This window comes from Vollenhovia emeryi, unplaced genomic scaffold (assembly GCF_000949405.1).
Source record: "Vollenhovia emeryi isolate VEMERY1.0 unplaced genomic scaffold, V.emery_V1.0 DF939139.1, whole genome shotgun sequence".
Classification (NCBI taxonomy): domain Eukaryota; kingdom Metazoa; phylum Arthropoda; class Insecta; order Hymenoptera; family Formicidae; genus Vollenhovia; species Vollenhovia emeryi.
Window position 1 is genome coordinate 2,505,642 of NW_011967227.1, and position 17,475 is coordinate 2,523,116.

Consider the following 17,475-nt stretch of genomic DNA (forward strand, 5'->3'; position numbering starts at 1 on the left):
CTCTGTCATATTTCTTTCCGGTCATTATTCATCGAGTTATTTAAAAATTAAGTCGACCGATGAAGTCGAATCGTGTGCGCTGCTGTGTCGGCTCAAGCGGCACAAACACCCCGCCCTCAATTCCCATTCTTTTAAAAGTAATGACTCGCACAATTTATTTAAAAACAAATTAATAAAAATCAATTGAAATAATATCGGGATATACGGGCGTTGAATGAGGCACCCGAGTTTGCGTCGATACTGCCGTTCGGTTCGACTCGGGCTTCGTTTTAGAATTTTACCTTCTTTTATTCCCGCAAGGTCAAGTGTGAGTTTTGGGCAGCACACGGTGTGCACGCGTGTGTTGCCATGTGTACGTACGTGCAATAGAAATAGCAGGCGATGGCTCTCACATTTTTGTCCTACTTATTCGTCGATTAGCCGTGACTTCTGCCTTCGTTTGCTTCGGAAGATCGCACTTTTTCAAAGTTGTTTCATTCAATCGCGTTAAAGGGATTTTTTTACAAAATGAACCCATTAGTCAACAATACGAATCGTCGATCACTGTTTTCTTTATGTCCAAAATTGAGGACTGACCACTTCCGCACCGAGTGAAACATGGGTCTTATTGTTACGGTCTCTGTCCTTCACCTCCGATCATAATTCTTCGACACCGTCCGTGACATAATCTATTGTCAAAACTTGTGTAAAAAGCAGGAGATATATTATTAACAAAAAATAAGTCTTCCAGGTATTCATCCAAATTCTGGGCAAAAATACTAAGCTCAATTAAACCTTTGCTGGGAAAAAATATTTCCTGTTCTGTTCAAAAGAGCGCTACGTCGGACCGTTCGGAATCAGAAAATTCGCCATAAATATATAACGTAGGAGAGACAAGTGCAAATGACACATTAAAAGGCATTAGGCCTTTCTGGGCTATTATAAAGATAAAATAAGACAATAAGATAAAGTAGTGCCCACTGGGCATTAGTGGGCATTGATGTATACCAGGATAAGTTGCGGGCCGCATAACAGAACATTTTCAGACTTGAAACACTCGGTTCAGAAGCCTAATAAAAAAAATTACAAGCGCAAAAACTATATTTCACTGTGTCGGTGAAAAAAAATAGGGCTGAGGGGTCCTCTTAATTAAACGTTTAAGAATAAACGCGAGGGATACTCGCCAAACGCGATGCACATACTTATATATATATATATATATACACGCGTTTGCGTTGCGCTAAATCAGCAATTCTCCCTGTTGTTTCAGCTGTGCGGGCGGATAGAATGCGGGGCGGTAGAAACAAATTCGGGCCCATGTACAAGAGGGATCGGGCGCGAAAGCTGCAGCTGATACGTCAACGGCAACTGGCGATCCAGACGATACGCGGCACCCTCGGTGACCCGACCGGCTACTCGTCCGCGGTCACGCCCTTGATGCACATCAAGCAGGAGATCCAAATACCTCAGGTCTCGAGTCTGACCTCGTCGCCGGACTCGAGTCCGTCCCCCGCGACCGTGGCCGCGGGCCTGGTCACGACGCAGGCCGGCGGCAGCGGGGCCGGTCAGCACCAGCTGATCGCACCATCCAGCCAACCCAACATCGGTACCAGCGGCGGTGGCGGTGGCGGCAGCGGCGGTGGCGGCGGCGGCGGCGGAGGCGGCGGCGGCGGTGGTGTTGGCGGAGGTGGAGGCGGCGGCGGAGGCGGTAATCACCTGCACAACCTCAACCCGGGCCTGGACAGCAAACTCTGGGCCGCGAATTCCACCACCCCCGGCACGAAGGTCTTCAACTTCGGCGAACAATCCGCGCAACCACACGGCGGCGGGGTGCCGAGCTACACGGCCAACCCCCCCGTCACTCTCAAGACACTCGGCCCGATGATAAGGGAGTTTTTGTCGTCGATCGACGACCGCGAGTGGCAGACGTCTCTCTTCGGACTGTTGCAAAGCCAAACGTATAATCAGTGTGAAGTGGACTTGTTCGAATTAATGTGCAAAGTGCTCGATCAGAATTTGTTTTCGCAGGTAGACTGGGCTAGAAACTCGACGTTCTTCAAGGATCTCAAGGTGAGCATCTCGGGGGACGTCTAAGTCGCCGCGGGTCTTTTCTCGAAAACATCGCATCTTCCCTTTTGCTCCCCTGCCTTCCTGTCTTCCATCGCGAATTCGAGATTGCGTCGCCTCTTGCCATGAAATTTCGATTTTGACATAAAGACGTACGGGAGAGGCGTCGGCGTGTAACGACGCGTCGTTAGAAGTAACCGCAACGATTTCATCGAGAATCTCCTCGGCGAGAAAAGTTGGTTCTTACCGATAAATAACTCGCCGTGCCTGGCCTGCTCGGTGCCACGAGCGGCGGGGATGTGAGGTAACCGGCGGCATTGCACAATCACTGAATGATTTCAAGCATCGCCTCATATCTAGGTCATAACAAGATACGTTTCTGGGTTATGGCGGTTGCCCCAAAGCGAGACCGCGTTAATTATAAATTGCATACTTTAACCGGTCGTTTTGTAATAACTTTTTATTTTTGCTCCAACACGGTGCATTTGTTAACGACGATGCAAAGCAGACCGAGGCCATTTTGTTGAAGCTTTTCGCCGACAATATGGTACACATTGCCGCCCGATCTTTGCGGCAATCTCCTGAAAATCGCGTCACGCTTCCGAAGGAGATCCTTTTTTTTACCGTTTCTCTAGTTTCGTAATACACAAATACCGATAAATATACAAATATTACAACCAACTGCATCTTTGCAGTATTTTCTACTGCAACAAAAAAACCGTTTTCACCATTTAACAAACATTTGAGGCACGACGAATACTTATCAAGTATTGATTTGCAAATTGCAATTAAAATTACTTGTAAATTCTCATTTTAGTAATTTTTCAATTTTTTGCTTGCGCTATTGCGTACTTTTTGGAAAATATTGAAATTTTAAATCGAACGCAATCCCTCACCGTATATTATATGTTTCTCTGTACACTTGTCCATTATTTCTAGCATTTACATGGCAATGTTGTTTGCCAGGTTGACGATCAAATGAAGTTGCTGCAACATTCTTGGTCGGATATGTTGGTGCTAGATCACCTTCATCACAGGTTACACAACAGTCTACCCGACGAGACGACGCTTCACAATGGCCAAAAGTTTGATCTTCTCTGTCTCGGCCTACTCGGAGTTCCTTCCTTGGCCGAAACCTTCAGGGAACTGTCCAAGACGCTTCAGGAACTAAAATTCGACGTTCCAGAATATATATGCATGAAATTCCTAATGCTGCTGAATCACGGTAAGTTATAAAATTAAAAGTCCGTCTCGTAAGCGACGAGTTTTTGATAGACAACGGGTAATAATTGAGTTAGCAAGATCCGTGCAGTCACGTTTCACGTAGCTTTTTAAAATTGTGACGTAAAGATCAACGAAGTATCACAGAAGACCTTTCGCGTCAACGATGTGAAATTTATCGCACGACGTATTGTAACATTGGTTTTTTGTCCTTTTGTTCCACTTTCAAATAAATTTCTCGTTCCAATATCCCCGTAACATTCAAATCAAAACCTTTATCTTTTATATAAATGCGTGTAATTAATTTGCTGTAGATGTCCGTGGACTAGTAAACAAGAAACATGTGCAAGAAGGTCACGAACAGGTTCAACAGGCGCTTATGGAGTACACAGTAACTCATCACCCAACTGTACCGGTGCGTTTTATCGCAAAACATTTCCCCTTGTACCTGATCTAAAACAAATCAAACCAGACATTTAATTGTTGCTTATTTTCGATCTCTTTAGGATAAATTTAACAAGCTGCTAGCAGTATTACCGGACATTCACGAGGTGGCAACCAAGGGAGAGGAGCATCTTTATCAGAAACATTGTAATGGAGGCGCGCCAACGCAAACGCTTCTCATGGAGATGCTTCACGCCAAGAGGAAATGAAACGATCAGTTTTACTTGGTAATCTTTGCCATCAAATAAGAAAGAAGTCCGTTATTACACAATATATACACAATATATATATACACATATATATATACATATGCATATATATGTATGTATATATATTTATATTTATATATATATCGAAAGTCTTGTTAACGCCCCTAATCGTGAGACAGAGTGGACCTCAAAGTACCTATTAAGAGCTAAAACGTTGCTAAGGTATCGGACCAAATAATGGGGCCCTGGTTCATGAAATACCTAGGCATACAAATCAAGTATAGACGTATATACCTTTTACACACATACACTCGCGCGCGCGCGTACACACAGACACACAGACACAATAAACGCAGAGTATATGTATTATAAAGTGTATCTAAATATATAAACACAATGACATATATTTTCTATATTTGATGTTGAAGTTTTAGAGATGTATCCGTGGAGAATTACTCCTGTTAATGGGTATAAGCGCAGGGAAACAGTAAGCAAGATGCCTTGAAAACAGTACAAAGGGTGGTTAACAAAAAAATATTGGTCAAGGGGCAGGCAACTTTTGTCTAAATAAGTAAAGCTATTTTTCTAATACTAGAGGCGAATTTATTTTTAAGCATACCACACCGAAGCCTTGCTCTCACTCGAACGAAATATATCGTACTGCTAAAAGAGAATCAAATTCTCTCTCCAGATCAATCGTGCTTCTGCAAGGGATTCAATGGGCATACTTGAATGACAATGAACTTGCATGTGATATAACATATGTGTTTGTCGCACGGCCACCTGGGCATCCTTAGAATTTCCTATAAAGAAAAAGAATCTGCATTTTCGTCACACTTGCACACAGCGGGGCTACTATTGTAAATACTAGTTAACACATTCCAATTATGTTGTAAAGTACAGATCATGTTGAATATTGTAATTACAATATTTTGTGTATAGTTGAATAATGAAATGAAATAAATATATTTCTGTTGCTTACTTGAGGAAAATCATTAGCTACTTAATGTCTTCATTAATTTTAGGATCTTATTCATGTATTTTTCTTTATTACTTCTCAAATAGGTGGCGGAAAGGAATAACTACAAATTGCGATATTTTACTATTGTATGTTGTATCGTAATAAAGATTCTGTTTAAGAAATAAAAGAATCATTGGAGCAAGGTTTATGTGGTCCTATATTGTCTAGCGATTAATTCTAAATGCATAAGATAATATTAATCGTATCGCAGTTGTTAAATAGAAAAAAAAATAGTAAATGTTAAGATAGCGATCGAAAGTAGTAATTTTTCACTAAATAGATTATTATTATTAATTATTACTATTATTATTGTTTAGCCAATAGTCAGAAATTCTTCAGTGCTGTGAAGGCCGTCTTTTCGACGCCTGTGGTATTTGAAGCCATTGAAAATTACATATTGTGTCAGATGCAAAGTTTAAACATGACAACAAAGACAGAAATCTTTCCTTGCACCGGTAGATTGGTAATATTGTCCGTTGCAACTCCTCTTGTTTTTATTCACGTATCAAACACGTACCTGCTGCAAAAAAAAGGCTATTTTACTACTTTCACTTTTTCCACCGATCTTTCAATATATTTAACTAAGTGTAAAGTGCTTGTTGGCAAGCGCGGAACTTGATGTCTCATGTTAGATTAAGACTCGAGTGTTAAATCAAATCAAGAGGAACGGTAACGAGTATTATATATTACCAATGTGGAATTAAATATTTTCTCGAGGGCAACGCATGTACTTATCGCGTAAGTAAAGATTTGTGTCCACTGTCAAGTTTGACCTTACACGCCGATATAAAATATGCTAATGTTCCCAAATTTTCAAATCGTCCAGTTTTCCATGTTAAACACGAAATTGGAAGCAGCCTAGGCTTATCATTGTTCTCATCTGCAATAACGCTTCTTTGAGATGAAAAAAAAGATTAATTTTATTTAACTCACGACACGAATGATGACTACCTCTTCATATATCTGTATTAAGTTTTATATTTTTACATTTTTAGTAACCATATACCTCAGAATAGACGCCCAGATAGCAATTCGAATGGAACGAATGAGTGTAACATGCATAAACAGGTATTTTTAATTCGTGTAGTGTGTATAATTACACGTTAAGAAGCTACGATGTAATACAACTTATTAAAAGTATCGTACCCATTGTATGTCCACACGTTATTAGCTCTTAGTTAACTATTACTATTGTATTTTTTGCAAATTAGTTCATAATTCTGTCGTTTACCATGTATTAATTACTGCTGTCTCACAATTGAAAAATATCGCTTTAAATCATGCATTGCTGTTTGGGTAAGACAAGTTCACGCTACCGTTTATTTATTGTATCGTCTTTTTTCATCTCCGAGACCTCCTGCTGAACGCGTGTCGGTCTGATAATTTTGGAACAAGTCGTATTAATCGCAAACACTACCATATGTTAATGAGAAAAAAAGCTCTAATGAAAAAGAACTAAGATAACTTGAAATTATTTCCGTACGTATTTTGTGTTACAGAATAAGGCATATAAAGCGTGACATATTAATTGCCTTTAAATTTTAATTTTAGGAAAAAACGTTTTCTGTAAATGTTGCAGGAAGAGAGTATTTAATGGCAATAATAGTTTCACAAGAAACGTCCGAATTTTCTGTGTAAACATCTTTACTTTTTCTCTTGCTAACGAAACGTCATTATCTTTTCTAATGAATTTTAGTCAGGATTAAGGTCATGATAAATTCATGGTATAATTTTTTTAACATCAATGTAAATTTTACGTCTGTTATAATTATCTAAAAGTTCTATAATCGTCTAGTAACATAAACGTATAAACTTATGACATAAAATAACAAAATTGTAAGTACCATACAAGATACAGAAGCATTACGAGCACGTTTTTATTAAGTTAAACGTATGAAGTCTCGATATGCTTAAAACTTACTCGAATGTTAAAAAATATTATGCTCTCGGAAAAAATAATCATTGTTACTTTGCGAAAATGGCACCAAGTATTATGGACGCTATATGTTCTCTTCGAAATCTCACAACTTTTACAATCTAAACGTTTCCTTCTAAAATTGACACTTTCCTAAAATATTAATATGTCACGTTCTAAATGCTTAATTTTGTATATATATATATCAATTTCGATTAATGACTCAACGATTTGTTATGTTTATTAACCATTGTAATTAGTGAATACGATAACTACAGCGTTGTGTATATTTTTTTATGTTAAATATGTACAGTTACCAATTATGATTGGCAAATAATCTAATTTAATATCTACGTGATTCTTTGATCCGATAAATCGATGGAATAAAGTTTAAATGGAAAAACTATTATGCGTTGTTAACACTGCCATTAGCAGTTGGCAATTGTAAATTATGTAGAAAAAATTAATTAATGTAAATATATCTTTATTATTAACAGATAATTGTTCCTTTCTAGAGAGCTAACAGTACTATTTTTTATATATTATATTGATTAAAACCCATGGTGATATTACTTCCTTCATTTTGGAACTTTAGGATTGCTATCAGATTATGAAATATTCAACGGAGAATTAAAAAAAATAGTATAAGATCAATCGATATACTATTTTGTAAAATTTGAAAATAGCATCTTGCGATTATTTACGTTTATTAAAATACAATTATATATTGCAAACTTTCAAAATCTTTGTGCGATAAAAAAAGAATAGTATCATAATTCGTAACTCTCGAATGTTGTTATTCATGTATTATTAAACAACATATATATATATACATACATATATATATCACAATATTTGTTTGCTTTGTATAAATACTAAATGAAGAACGTTGCACAGTGACTAATAAAAATATTGCAACTATCGCAATCGATATCAACTTGTGACTTGTGCTAAAACACATCTTTACGCATTAAAATCTCTGTACTGAATTATATTTTGTACATTTTTGTAATGCATTAACATTATAACTTCTTTTAATTTTGCAGTAGATTCTCGACATTACTGTTTAACATGGATGAATAAAGTTCATATATGACGTATGTGTTAAAAGAATATTAAATGCTTGCTTGCTTAATGCACTAACTTTTACATAAATTAACGTTTCTCTCATCATTTATTTATATTCTCTCATCATTTATATTTATAAAATTACTGAATGAAATGGTAGATGTGTAACTCCAGTTGTGACCAAGCTGCAAATATAATATTGTACTTTCCATACAACGCAATGATACATTTATAAACAATAAAATACATAAAGCTCTGACGTAGAATCGCGATTTGAAGGAATAAAAGATATAACAGTCAAGAGACAGGATGTTAGTGTCTAAATGTTTTTTTAAAATTTTATTGCGAAAAATTGGAAACTTGCCGAGGTAAATTTTTCGCAATAAATTAAAAAATTAAAATCATTGAGACCTAACATCCTGTTTTGGCTCATGTCCTTTATTTCTTCGAATTGTGATATATTTATAATAAATGCACCATACTTTTGGATTTGTTACGAATTATTGTTGATGTACAAATAGTAAGGTAAAATATTGTACAATTAAAGTAAAATGTCCTCCACATGTATTTCTACAAAACCACTGAAATCTCGAATAGTATTTTCAAATAGAAAACTTCTTGATATTATAATTGATTCAAGTTCTACATTGGAGAAATTTATTTCTAGTATACAATCTTAATGAGCATCCGTTTTCAAAAACGTATTATAAGCTTCTTCATTCATTAGATTCTTGAGCTCATCTGGGTCACTCAACTCTACTTTAAATAGCCAACCATCTTTGTAACAAGATTTATTAATTAATCCAGGTTTACTTTCAACAGCCTCATTTTTCTCCGTAACTTTCCCGCTGACCGGGCTTATCAGTTCCGAAGCTGCCTTCACCGATTCTAAGGCTCCGCATTCCTCTAGAAAAAGATCAGTTAACTAAATTGTGAAAAACATTCAAATTTCCATTCTAAATTTTAAGATTATGTTGTTATACAGGATGTCGTAGATTTCTACAAGTAAAAGTAAAGGAAGGAAAATTGAAATCGAAGGTAAAACAGTAACGTTTACATTCTCTCAACTTGGTTTTTTCTCGACTGCATATCTTATAGAGCCTCGTTATGATTAACTTTTAAAAAAGTTGTACACCCCTAAGTTAAAACAATGAATACTTTTCTTCGATAGGACATTCCAGTTTGTCCTGCTGGAGACAGTTTCTAGCAAACACCAACTGTCACATGACATCCAATTATAATTTCCTACTCAACGATATAAATGCAATACGACACACACGTAACAATGACATTGTTGAGTAGAAAGTTATAATATTGATGTTATGTAACTATTGGTTGTTTACGGACTCCTTTTTATTTCTGAAGTTTTTCTGAAATATGGTCGCACTATAAGTAAGAAAGCGTCAGTTACCATCTTTCTTAATTATGGATCCTACGTCGGGAAGCTGCGCGTACACCACATCCCCAAGTGCATCCTGTGCGTAGTCTGATATACCGACTGTGCCGATTTTCCCGTGCAGCGTTATCCATTCGTGCTTCTCGGTGTACCATCGTTCTGAAAAAATGATGCGTTTATCTCGTAACTGTGATTCGACGACAGTGTATTTAAACGAAGTTGCATCACTAAAGATTCACATAAATTATATAATCACTAAGAATTTGAAAAACAATGCAGAACATATCAACTTTAGGGCGACTTAACAAACATGGAATCAATTTGGTCAGCGATTAACTTGTGAAGTAATACCTGAATTAGTTTGTTAATCTGAATAGAATTATTAATCTCGGTAGTCGAATTGATGAGATGCCCGACTAGCGAGCAGGGAGGTCCAGATTCAAACCCAGGCTGAGGTAATGTGCAATAAATCTTATAATAAAATTATTTAGACAACTAACACCTTGTCACGGCTGAGCGTTCTTGTATTCTTTGAATTATTAATCTTTTCTTTCATACAAACGTTAAATTGGGAACAAGAAATTGTATACATGCCCAGATAGCACACATAGTTCTATGAATATTCTTCTGGAGTGTAAATATTCTCAATTTCAGAATATTCTATAAATGTACATATATAGATTATTACAATTAGAAATCGTACGTTCCTAACAAAGGAGAACGTTTTTGGAATATTCGTTCAGAATAATTTTTTAATATTCATCGAGTTTATGTATGGCACATTGTTTATTGTGTAATACACTTATCTTATGCAAAAGGCAGTGAAACCGGTGATTGTACCACATAAAACCGACACGCTGTATTCGACCGATTATTCTATGCCCATTCGAAAAAGATTTCTAGTAGTGCCAGTCCACGGTCCATACAGGTCTCCTGACCTCGGTGGTGTGGGTGGGAAAAATTAATAAGTGACGCGTCTTACAATTAGCACCTACCTCCCCGAAGATACCCTATTTATTATTATAGATGTACACACGTGCGCGCATGTATACAAGTCAACGTTGATTCCTCACGCGCGCTTAATATCAATTTTAATTTAAATGGCAAGAAACGGGGGAAAACTCGTAATGGCCGATACTCAACGGCCGAATCGTTTTTCCGCGTCGCGGTTTTCGGGGAGAACGCACGGGTCGGCGTTTTGAAAAAGAAAATCCAAGCCGGCGATCTTGAACTGCTGACTTTCGCGCGTACTTAACTCACCGTCTCTCAGCCACTGAGTCGTGGCTATGGATCGCGCCATGGCGATAGGTATCCTCGACCTCGCGACCGTACCGAGAAGGTCGCCGTGCGAGACGAGCGTCTTCACCGCGTGTCTGCCGACCTGGGCGATCAACAGTGCCATTTTTCCCTCCGTCGCTTTTCGCTGCCGCGATCGCCGTGCGAGACGGTGCACGAGAGGCCACCTAACCTCTTTTCTCACTCCTCGAGCCTCGGGACCGCGCGCGCGATACAACTTGCGGCGAGAGCAAAACGGGGCCGAGTCCCGGTCGAATGGCGAGACACGAGACCAGCGATAATCGGCCGGCACGTTTCTGCCGTTATCGGCCGTTCTTTTATCTCGTCTTGGAAATTTCGTCAAGCGTGATATTTAAGCGGGCCGTAGGAACGCGGATGTAGAGACAGCTCGAATCCCGGCAGAAACGTCGGGAAATGAATCTTCTTTTTTCGGATCTCGGCTTTTCCGGCGGCCGAGACGCGAACGTTGATCGCGCGCACGGGCGTGGAACGATCTCGCGTGCAATTGCAACACAAACGGCAAGTGACCTCCGGTCTTTGGGCAATCGAGTTAGTTTTATATTTTTGCTATCAGCCAACATCGTCAGCGACGAATGATGCCTAGACGTTACTCGTTAAATTGTAATCTCAGACTGCGCGCGAACACGACGTAAATCGTAATTTGCAATTTCTTCGTGGAATAAACAAAAGTGACGGAAAATTCTTGGAAATATTCGTTAACAATCAGCAGACCAGATTTAAAAAGAATATGACTTGCAGGATTGGGCAGTAACTCGTTACTTGTAACAAAGTTACAGTTACTTTTTTTTGGTAATTTTAACTTCGTCACCTTCTCTCCGTCTGTGACTGTAACTCGGTTACATTTTTTTCGTTAACCAGTAACTAATTTAATAGTTACTTTATATATTTACAAAATTCATAATGGCAGATCCAACATGGCGCCTGAAATTTTGCATTTGAACTTTGTAATTCTGATTGAACACCAGAATCGCAATCAGTCAGCTGAAAAGAAAAACGTATATTTCAAAGGTTTAATGCAGCCAGACTTCGTATATTAGACCATGTTATTCTCAGACGTACATCTTACAATAAAAAAGTGATATAAAGTTGAAATTTTCTTTGCATAATTACGCTCGATCGACAGCTTTCATTTCATTATAGATTCTTTACCTAAAGTATTACCCTTCATTTAGCATATAATTCTCTTTCATTACTTAATATATAGTTTGTAACTTATTTGGGAAAGAGAGAGATTATTACTTTGATTCCGTACATTAGAATTGAATCAGAATATTGAATTTAAGGACTGTGTTTTAAGTTATAAGCAGCAACATTTTTCGTTTGGTCCTTCATGTTGATCCCATGAATTGCTAATAATATTGTTACACCCGCAGATATATATGTATATACGTATCTTTTGTTCTGTCTTGGGCTTTAACTATACATATAATAGTGTTACTTGGCTTACACACATAATAATTTGATAGAATAATAATAATGTCTTCAGCTAAATGAATCAGAGGTATTTGTATAAAAGATTTTAAGAGTCATTTTTTTGTCAATATAAGTAAAAATTCAAAGTACATATATATGTTTCAATATTACTATTATACAGACAATATTTGATTTAATACCGATCTTACAATATGTAGCATTTAGACAATGTTTTTCAAATCACGTGAGTTTAAGAAGATAGTAATAGCACACTTCAGAACATCTCGTAATACATGTTATCAAAATTCTACCATATGCTATATCAGTGACCTCATTGAATATCTCAATGACCTCAGATATCAATGTCATACTAAGATCCACAATTACAATGCATAAAAAACCATTTGCAATGAAGAAAATATTCACATATCGTATTTTCAATGTGAATATATTCCCCCCTATTTTTTATCATTTTGCATTGTTAACGGTTATTACCTGATCCTCGATACCTTCTAAACGCAAATAAAACAAACGAAGAAACATTTGTTTCAGAAACCTACGTCATTCAGAAACACATATGTCTATGTATGTATGTCTGTATGTGTCCAGAAATTCTACATTACATCAAGTTCTATATGAAATTTAATTCTAATCTCATTTATATGGTGATGATCAAACTTACAAGTATCAGATGAAATTAATGCAAAAATACAAAAAAATATTCGTATATGCAATACTATGCTGCTGAATGTTTCTCGAAAAATTTAACTATACTATCTAATAATTAATAGTTGATACTTGTGTGTGACAAACTAATTATATCATATATCATTATCAGAAAAATCTTAAGCGAACGAGAAATAATCAGAGTTATTACATTATAATCCCATAATGGAAGAACGTCCAGTTGAATTGTGGATTGAGACTGGGACGGGTTTGCTGAGGCACCATTCGTACCACACTTTCTTAGAATTACATCGGCGCCAGAAATGAACCACTATTTCATCCCCTGCCTTCAACTGTATTGGTTCCTGTATCGATAAACATTTGGGGTCTTATTTTTCATATATCTTTTACAAGTATATCTTAAATGGGGAGAAAAAAATACTATTTTAAATATACCTTAAGTGGAAAAAAGATTGGAAACCAACTAAACATTTCTGGGCTATATGTGCTAGGCTCTATGCTTAAGGTGATGTTTTCATATAAAATTGCCGTAAAGTATCCTGAAAATCCATGTAATACACAATTCTGTTCCACTTGAAAAACCTTGGTTTCATATCTTGAATTGTCAATAGCAGCACCTAAAAAGATACAAATGTATAAGAAAATTAAAATAAAAAAATGTATAATTTCATGGATACTTTATACAAACCTGTATTCGGATGTTGAAATGTAAAAAGTGGTTTTGGATTTGCTATATCATATTTATTTTGAAGATGTACTACATATGGAGTCTCAAAGTGAGCCAGTGGATGTTTATCTTTATCTCGAAGCTGCCTCACTTCATTGTACAGTTTAGAGGATTGCATAGGAGCTATGTATGAAGTGTACGATTGTGGTATGTTAATTCCATCATCTAAAAATTTTTAACAAGACAGTATATATATTTAAAGAGAAAGATTAATGCCATTAATGCAATTTATATAGTTTGATGTGCAATGCAAACCTTTTAAGAACTTAAGGACATTATCCAGACATTCTGGAGACAGCTCGTTATCACCGAAAGACCCAAGTAATTCAGATACAATAATATCAGCTTTTTCTGGGGGACTCCATTCTCTCATATCGCACGATACCACTGTAACTTTCTCTTTCCACATATCTCTTTGAAGGGCCTGTAAACTGTAAAAATAAATAATAAAATATTATAATAAACATGTAATTCATGATCATGAAAATAAAACTTGATATAATGTTGGACAAAAAGTTCCCCCTCTTATTTTTTTAAAAGAAAGTAATAAACAAAATTTTGTTAAAATCTTGTTGACAAACAAAAATTATACTTAATAAAAACCATCCTATTCAAAAGAAATGAAATTTGTTATCGAATCCAATATAATTGTTATTTTAAAATGTTCTCACGTTATCACGGCATTAGAATTTTTTTCCACTGCATATATCTTTACTTCCCAGTAGGCCATTTCCGCAGCATTCAGCGATGCGGTTACAAGTGGTCCTCTTCCAGCACCAACCACCATAATGACTCTAAAAATTTACAATTATATATTCTTTTACGGATATTACCTTATAATAAATTCGACTTACATTGGTCTCTGTTCTTCTTTTATCTTGGATGTTATTGTTTTAATAGCTTCGTATATAGCACTCTGATATTCTCGATACTTCACGGGATCCTTCTCAAATATTTCATAAGTTTGAGATTCAAGATTATCCATCAACGGCTGTAACGGACACTGCAGATAGTCCTCATAACCTCGAGCGAATTTTTCCACTGTTCCATCACCTTGGCATCCCTGAAAAAATAAGAATGGTACTTCCTACACTCAGCAAAATCATTACAAAGTATTCAACTTGATAACTTTATATAATCTCTTCAGTTTTACCTTCCACAGGTAGTCAAGATAATTATGATAATAGCTAATGCTTTGGTAACGTGATGCGCCTGTCAAAATGAATTGCACTTCTAACACAGCAAATTTCTTTACCAATGCTTGATGTGCTTTACTTAGTACTGGGTATCCCTTTTTATTTGTTAGAAATAATGTTGTCGGCAAAATCAAACATCTCACTGGTTCTCCAAGCCACCTATCAATCTTATGAATTTAAATTTTAATTATACATATCTCATGCTGTAGAATTTTCATTTATAAGTTTAATCTCCAAGTTACCTCTTCCTCTTCAGGCAAATCATGACTGACAATTAATGCAACTCCTAATCTTTTATTATAATCACATATTACTCTAAAGGAATTCCACCATTCCCATGGATTCTCTTCTACTGGACAATCCTCTGTTCTGTACGAATAGGATTGCCTAATTGAATTCTCCATAGGAACTTGCACCCATACCTACAATAATCAATATATTTTGACAATCACAAAAATTATATCTATCTCATCCTGTAGAGTTTATAGATAAAAAGATGGAGATTCTATATTAGTATATTTTTGCTTTCCTTAAACATAAATGTGTAATTTTTATTCCAAGGCATTTCTAAGAATGAGGGGGGGGAATGGAAAGGAGGGAGGGAGAGAGGGGAAGATAGGAGGAGAAAAAAGAGAAGAGGAGGTGGAGGGAGGATATTTAGGATTGTTTTACGAAATATATGTATGAAACTTAATATTAAAAACTGTTGTATCGTGTATATTACCTGAAAGATACAGTTGTTATTACTTATTTTATCGGAGATAATCCTTGCAAGATTTATATTTTTATTTATTCCGCATCTTAATTTGAAAGTCACCCCTGACAAACCGAAGTGGCTAGCTAAGCTTAATTCTTGACTCAAAGCTTCCTCGCTATTTCTTCTAATGACTGGATTGGCCGAATCAACATTGATAAGTGGTGAAAACTTCCCAATTATTAAATTATTCCAATCTATAAAGTAATATTACAGATTTATCTTAGACCTAAATTTACTTAAAATATTTACATAATACAAATGTATACACAGTTATACTCTATTTATACCTGAACTGGATAAAATTATGTCAGGCCTGGTAAATGGTCCTGGACGATTTTTGGCAGGTCCAGAAACAAATTCTCTTTTAAATAAAGGATGAACCAAAGGGGTACAAATAAAATCATATCTGAAATCATGAATAAAGTACAAATAGCATGGAAAAATTGACAAATAAATACACAACACAATAATTAAATAAACAATTAATAATAACTTACTTTGAGTCATTTGCGTAAACTAAACAATCACTTAGATTTACCGCACAGCAAAAATCCAACCCGCATGAGACTGGTCGCTGATTTGTCATTGTAATATATATGAAATATGTACTTTACTTTTTTGAAATATCTCTAGATGAATTACTGAACTGAGATGATCAATGTGATTTTAATTTCTTTTATACATTGTGTTAATACACCTATAGAAATGAAAATGTTAAATGTTTATTTTGCAATTCAATCGACTTGAATTAAATAATGAATGAATAAGTTATCAGGAGCGCTGGCATTTACTTAATAATATTTTTGATTTATGTGTACCGGCGATTCAACATTTAATGGATACGATCACTAAATAAAATTACACGTGTATAACTAGTGCAAGGTTAGGTTCTACACAACGGCATCAACCTTTGACTATATAATCATGGACTGCTAGTTGCCGCATTCAGGCTGTAATCAACATCACGAGCGCCACCATAGGATAAATGGCAGAAAATCGAAACACTAAGTCAGATTTAATGGTAAAACAGGACAGAAGACAGAGATAGAATATATATATATGTATAGCTTATGTCGTGCTGTTTTATATAATTATGGTTCTGAACTCTGATAAACATGATAAAACAGCACGACATAAGCTATATACATATAATATATGTATATATATTCTATCTCTGTCTTCTGTCCTGTTTTACCATTAAATCTGACTTAGTGTTTCGATTTTCTGCCATTTATCCTATGGCGGTACTCGTGATGTTGATTACGTGTTAGGCTGAAACTTAGAACATATAGACATGGAAGAGGAATGCCCATTGTTCTCGAGAGAAAAATATGTTCGGAGGAAGTGAGAAAGAAAATCGTAGTGCCTCTCTCTCGTGAGTTACTGCTCGAAAGTGCGCATGCGCACACAAGCATCGGTGTGTGTGTGTGTGAGTTGGCGCGCATGCGCACTTTCGAGCAGTAACTCACGAGAGAGAGCTACGATTTTCTTTCTCGCTTCCTCCACTACGATTTTCTTTCTCGCTTCCTCCGGACACATTTCAAGTCCCTATTCCTCTTCCATGTCTATATGTTCTAAGGGCTGAAATCACATGATGCGGAATAGGAGTACGGAATAGAACGTGCGTCATAAAAGCAACCAATCAGAGCCAGACATTTCCGTCACTCGTTGATACGGCAAAGCTCTGATTGCCTGTTTCTATAACGCACTCTCTATTCCGTACTCCTATTCTGCATCATGTGATTTCAGCCTTAAGCCCGCTGCAGACGATGCTATTTTTCCTGCTGGATTGCTTGCGATTTAGTAAATTACTATCATTGCACCACTCAGCATTCAGGATTCCTAGTAATTTACTAAATTGCAAGCAATCCAGCAGGAAAAATAGCATCGTCTGCAGCGGGCTTTAGACCAGGCAAAGTGGAGGCAACTAGCAGTCCATGATTATATAGTCAAAGGCATCAACAGCACATCTATGAAATCATAGAAAAAATCAAATATAGAGTTGTACACTAATGCCCGATTTCTTCACATCCAGTTATGTTGCGGTTAAAGTTAACC

At 36.4% G+C, this 17,475-nt stretch overlaps 3 protein-coding genes across 5 annotated transcripts in view; 1 reads left to right on the forward strand and 2 right to left on the reverse strand.

Moving 5' to 3' along the window:
• Nucleotides 1-7,352, forward strand: part of LOC105567316 (nuclear hormone receptor FTZ-F1) — a 38,435-nt gene extending 31,083 nt beyond the window's left edge. The window contains exons 2-6 of the mRNA XM_012022096.1: nucleotides 1,250-1,585; nucleotides 1,685-2,049; nucleotides 3,013-3,271; nucleotides 3,582-3,682; nucleotides 3,774-7,352. Coding sequence (XP_011877486.1) covers nucleotides 1,250-1,585; nucleotides 1,685-2,049; nucleotides 3,013-3,271; nucleotides 3,582-3,682; nucleotides 3,774-3,920 — 1,208 coding nt within the window. The 3' untranslated portion in view covers nucleotides 3,921-7,352. The remainder of the gene's footprint in view (nucleotides 1-1,249; nucleotides 1,586-1,684; nucleotides 2,050-3,012; nucleotides 3,272-3,581; nucleotides 3,683-3,773) is intronic.
• Nucleotides 7,353-8,465: 1,113 nt separating this feature from the next.
• Nucleotides 8,466-11,184, reverse strand: LOC105567319 (glycine cleavage system H protein, mitochondrial). Its single transcript, XM_012022100.1, has 3 exons — nucleotides 10,581-11,184; nucleotides 9,336-9,479; nucleotides 8,466-8,830 (listed from the first exon to the last, which is right to left on the reverse strand). Exons 1-3 carry the CDS (start codon nucleotides 10,720-10,722, stop codon nucleotides 8,601-8,603), a joined length of 516 nt encoding a protein of 171 aa, XP_011877490.1. The 5' UTR covers nucleotides 10,723-11,184; the 3' UTR covers nucleotides 8,466-8,600.
• Nucleotides 11,185-11,478: 294 nt separating this feature from the next.
• Nucleotides 11,479-16,488, reverse strand: LOC105567317 (protein arginine N-methyltransferase 5). Of its 3 annotated transcripts, none has more exons than XM_012022099.1 (12): nucleotides 15,915-16,488; nucleotides 15,705-15,823; nucleotides 15,385-15,611; nucleotides 14,903-15,082; nucleotides 14,618-14,827; nucleotides 14,319-14,527; nucleotides 14,136-14,258; nucleotides 13,720-13,895; nucleotides 13,426-13,629; nucleotides 13,173-13,354; nucleotides 12,928-13,081; nucleotides 11,479-11,618 (listed from the first exon to the last, which is right to left on the reverse strand). In XM_012022099.1, exons 1-11 carry the CDS (start codon nucleotides 16,001-16,003, stop codon nucleotides 12,929-12,931), a joined length of 1,872 nt encoding a protein of 623 aa, XP_011877489.1. In that variant the 5' UTR covers nucleotides 16,004-16,488; the 3' UTR covers nucleotides 11,479-11,618; nucleotide 12,928. The 3 variants fall into 3 exon arrangements, with proteins under 3 accessions (XP_011877489.1, XP_011877488.1, XP_011877487.1); XM_012022098.1 differs by lacking the exon at nucleotides 11,479-11,618 and having other exon boundaries at nucleotides 11,647-13,081; nucleotides 15,915-16,114; nucleotides 16,236-16,487; XM_012022097.1 differs by lacking the exon at nucleotides 11,479-11,618 and having other exon boundaries at nucleotides 11,647-13,081; nucleotides 15,915-16,114; nucleotides 16,209-16,487.
• Nucleotides 16,489-17,475: the final 987 nt, after the last annotated feature.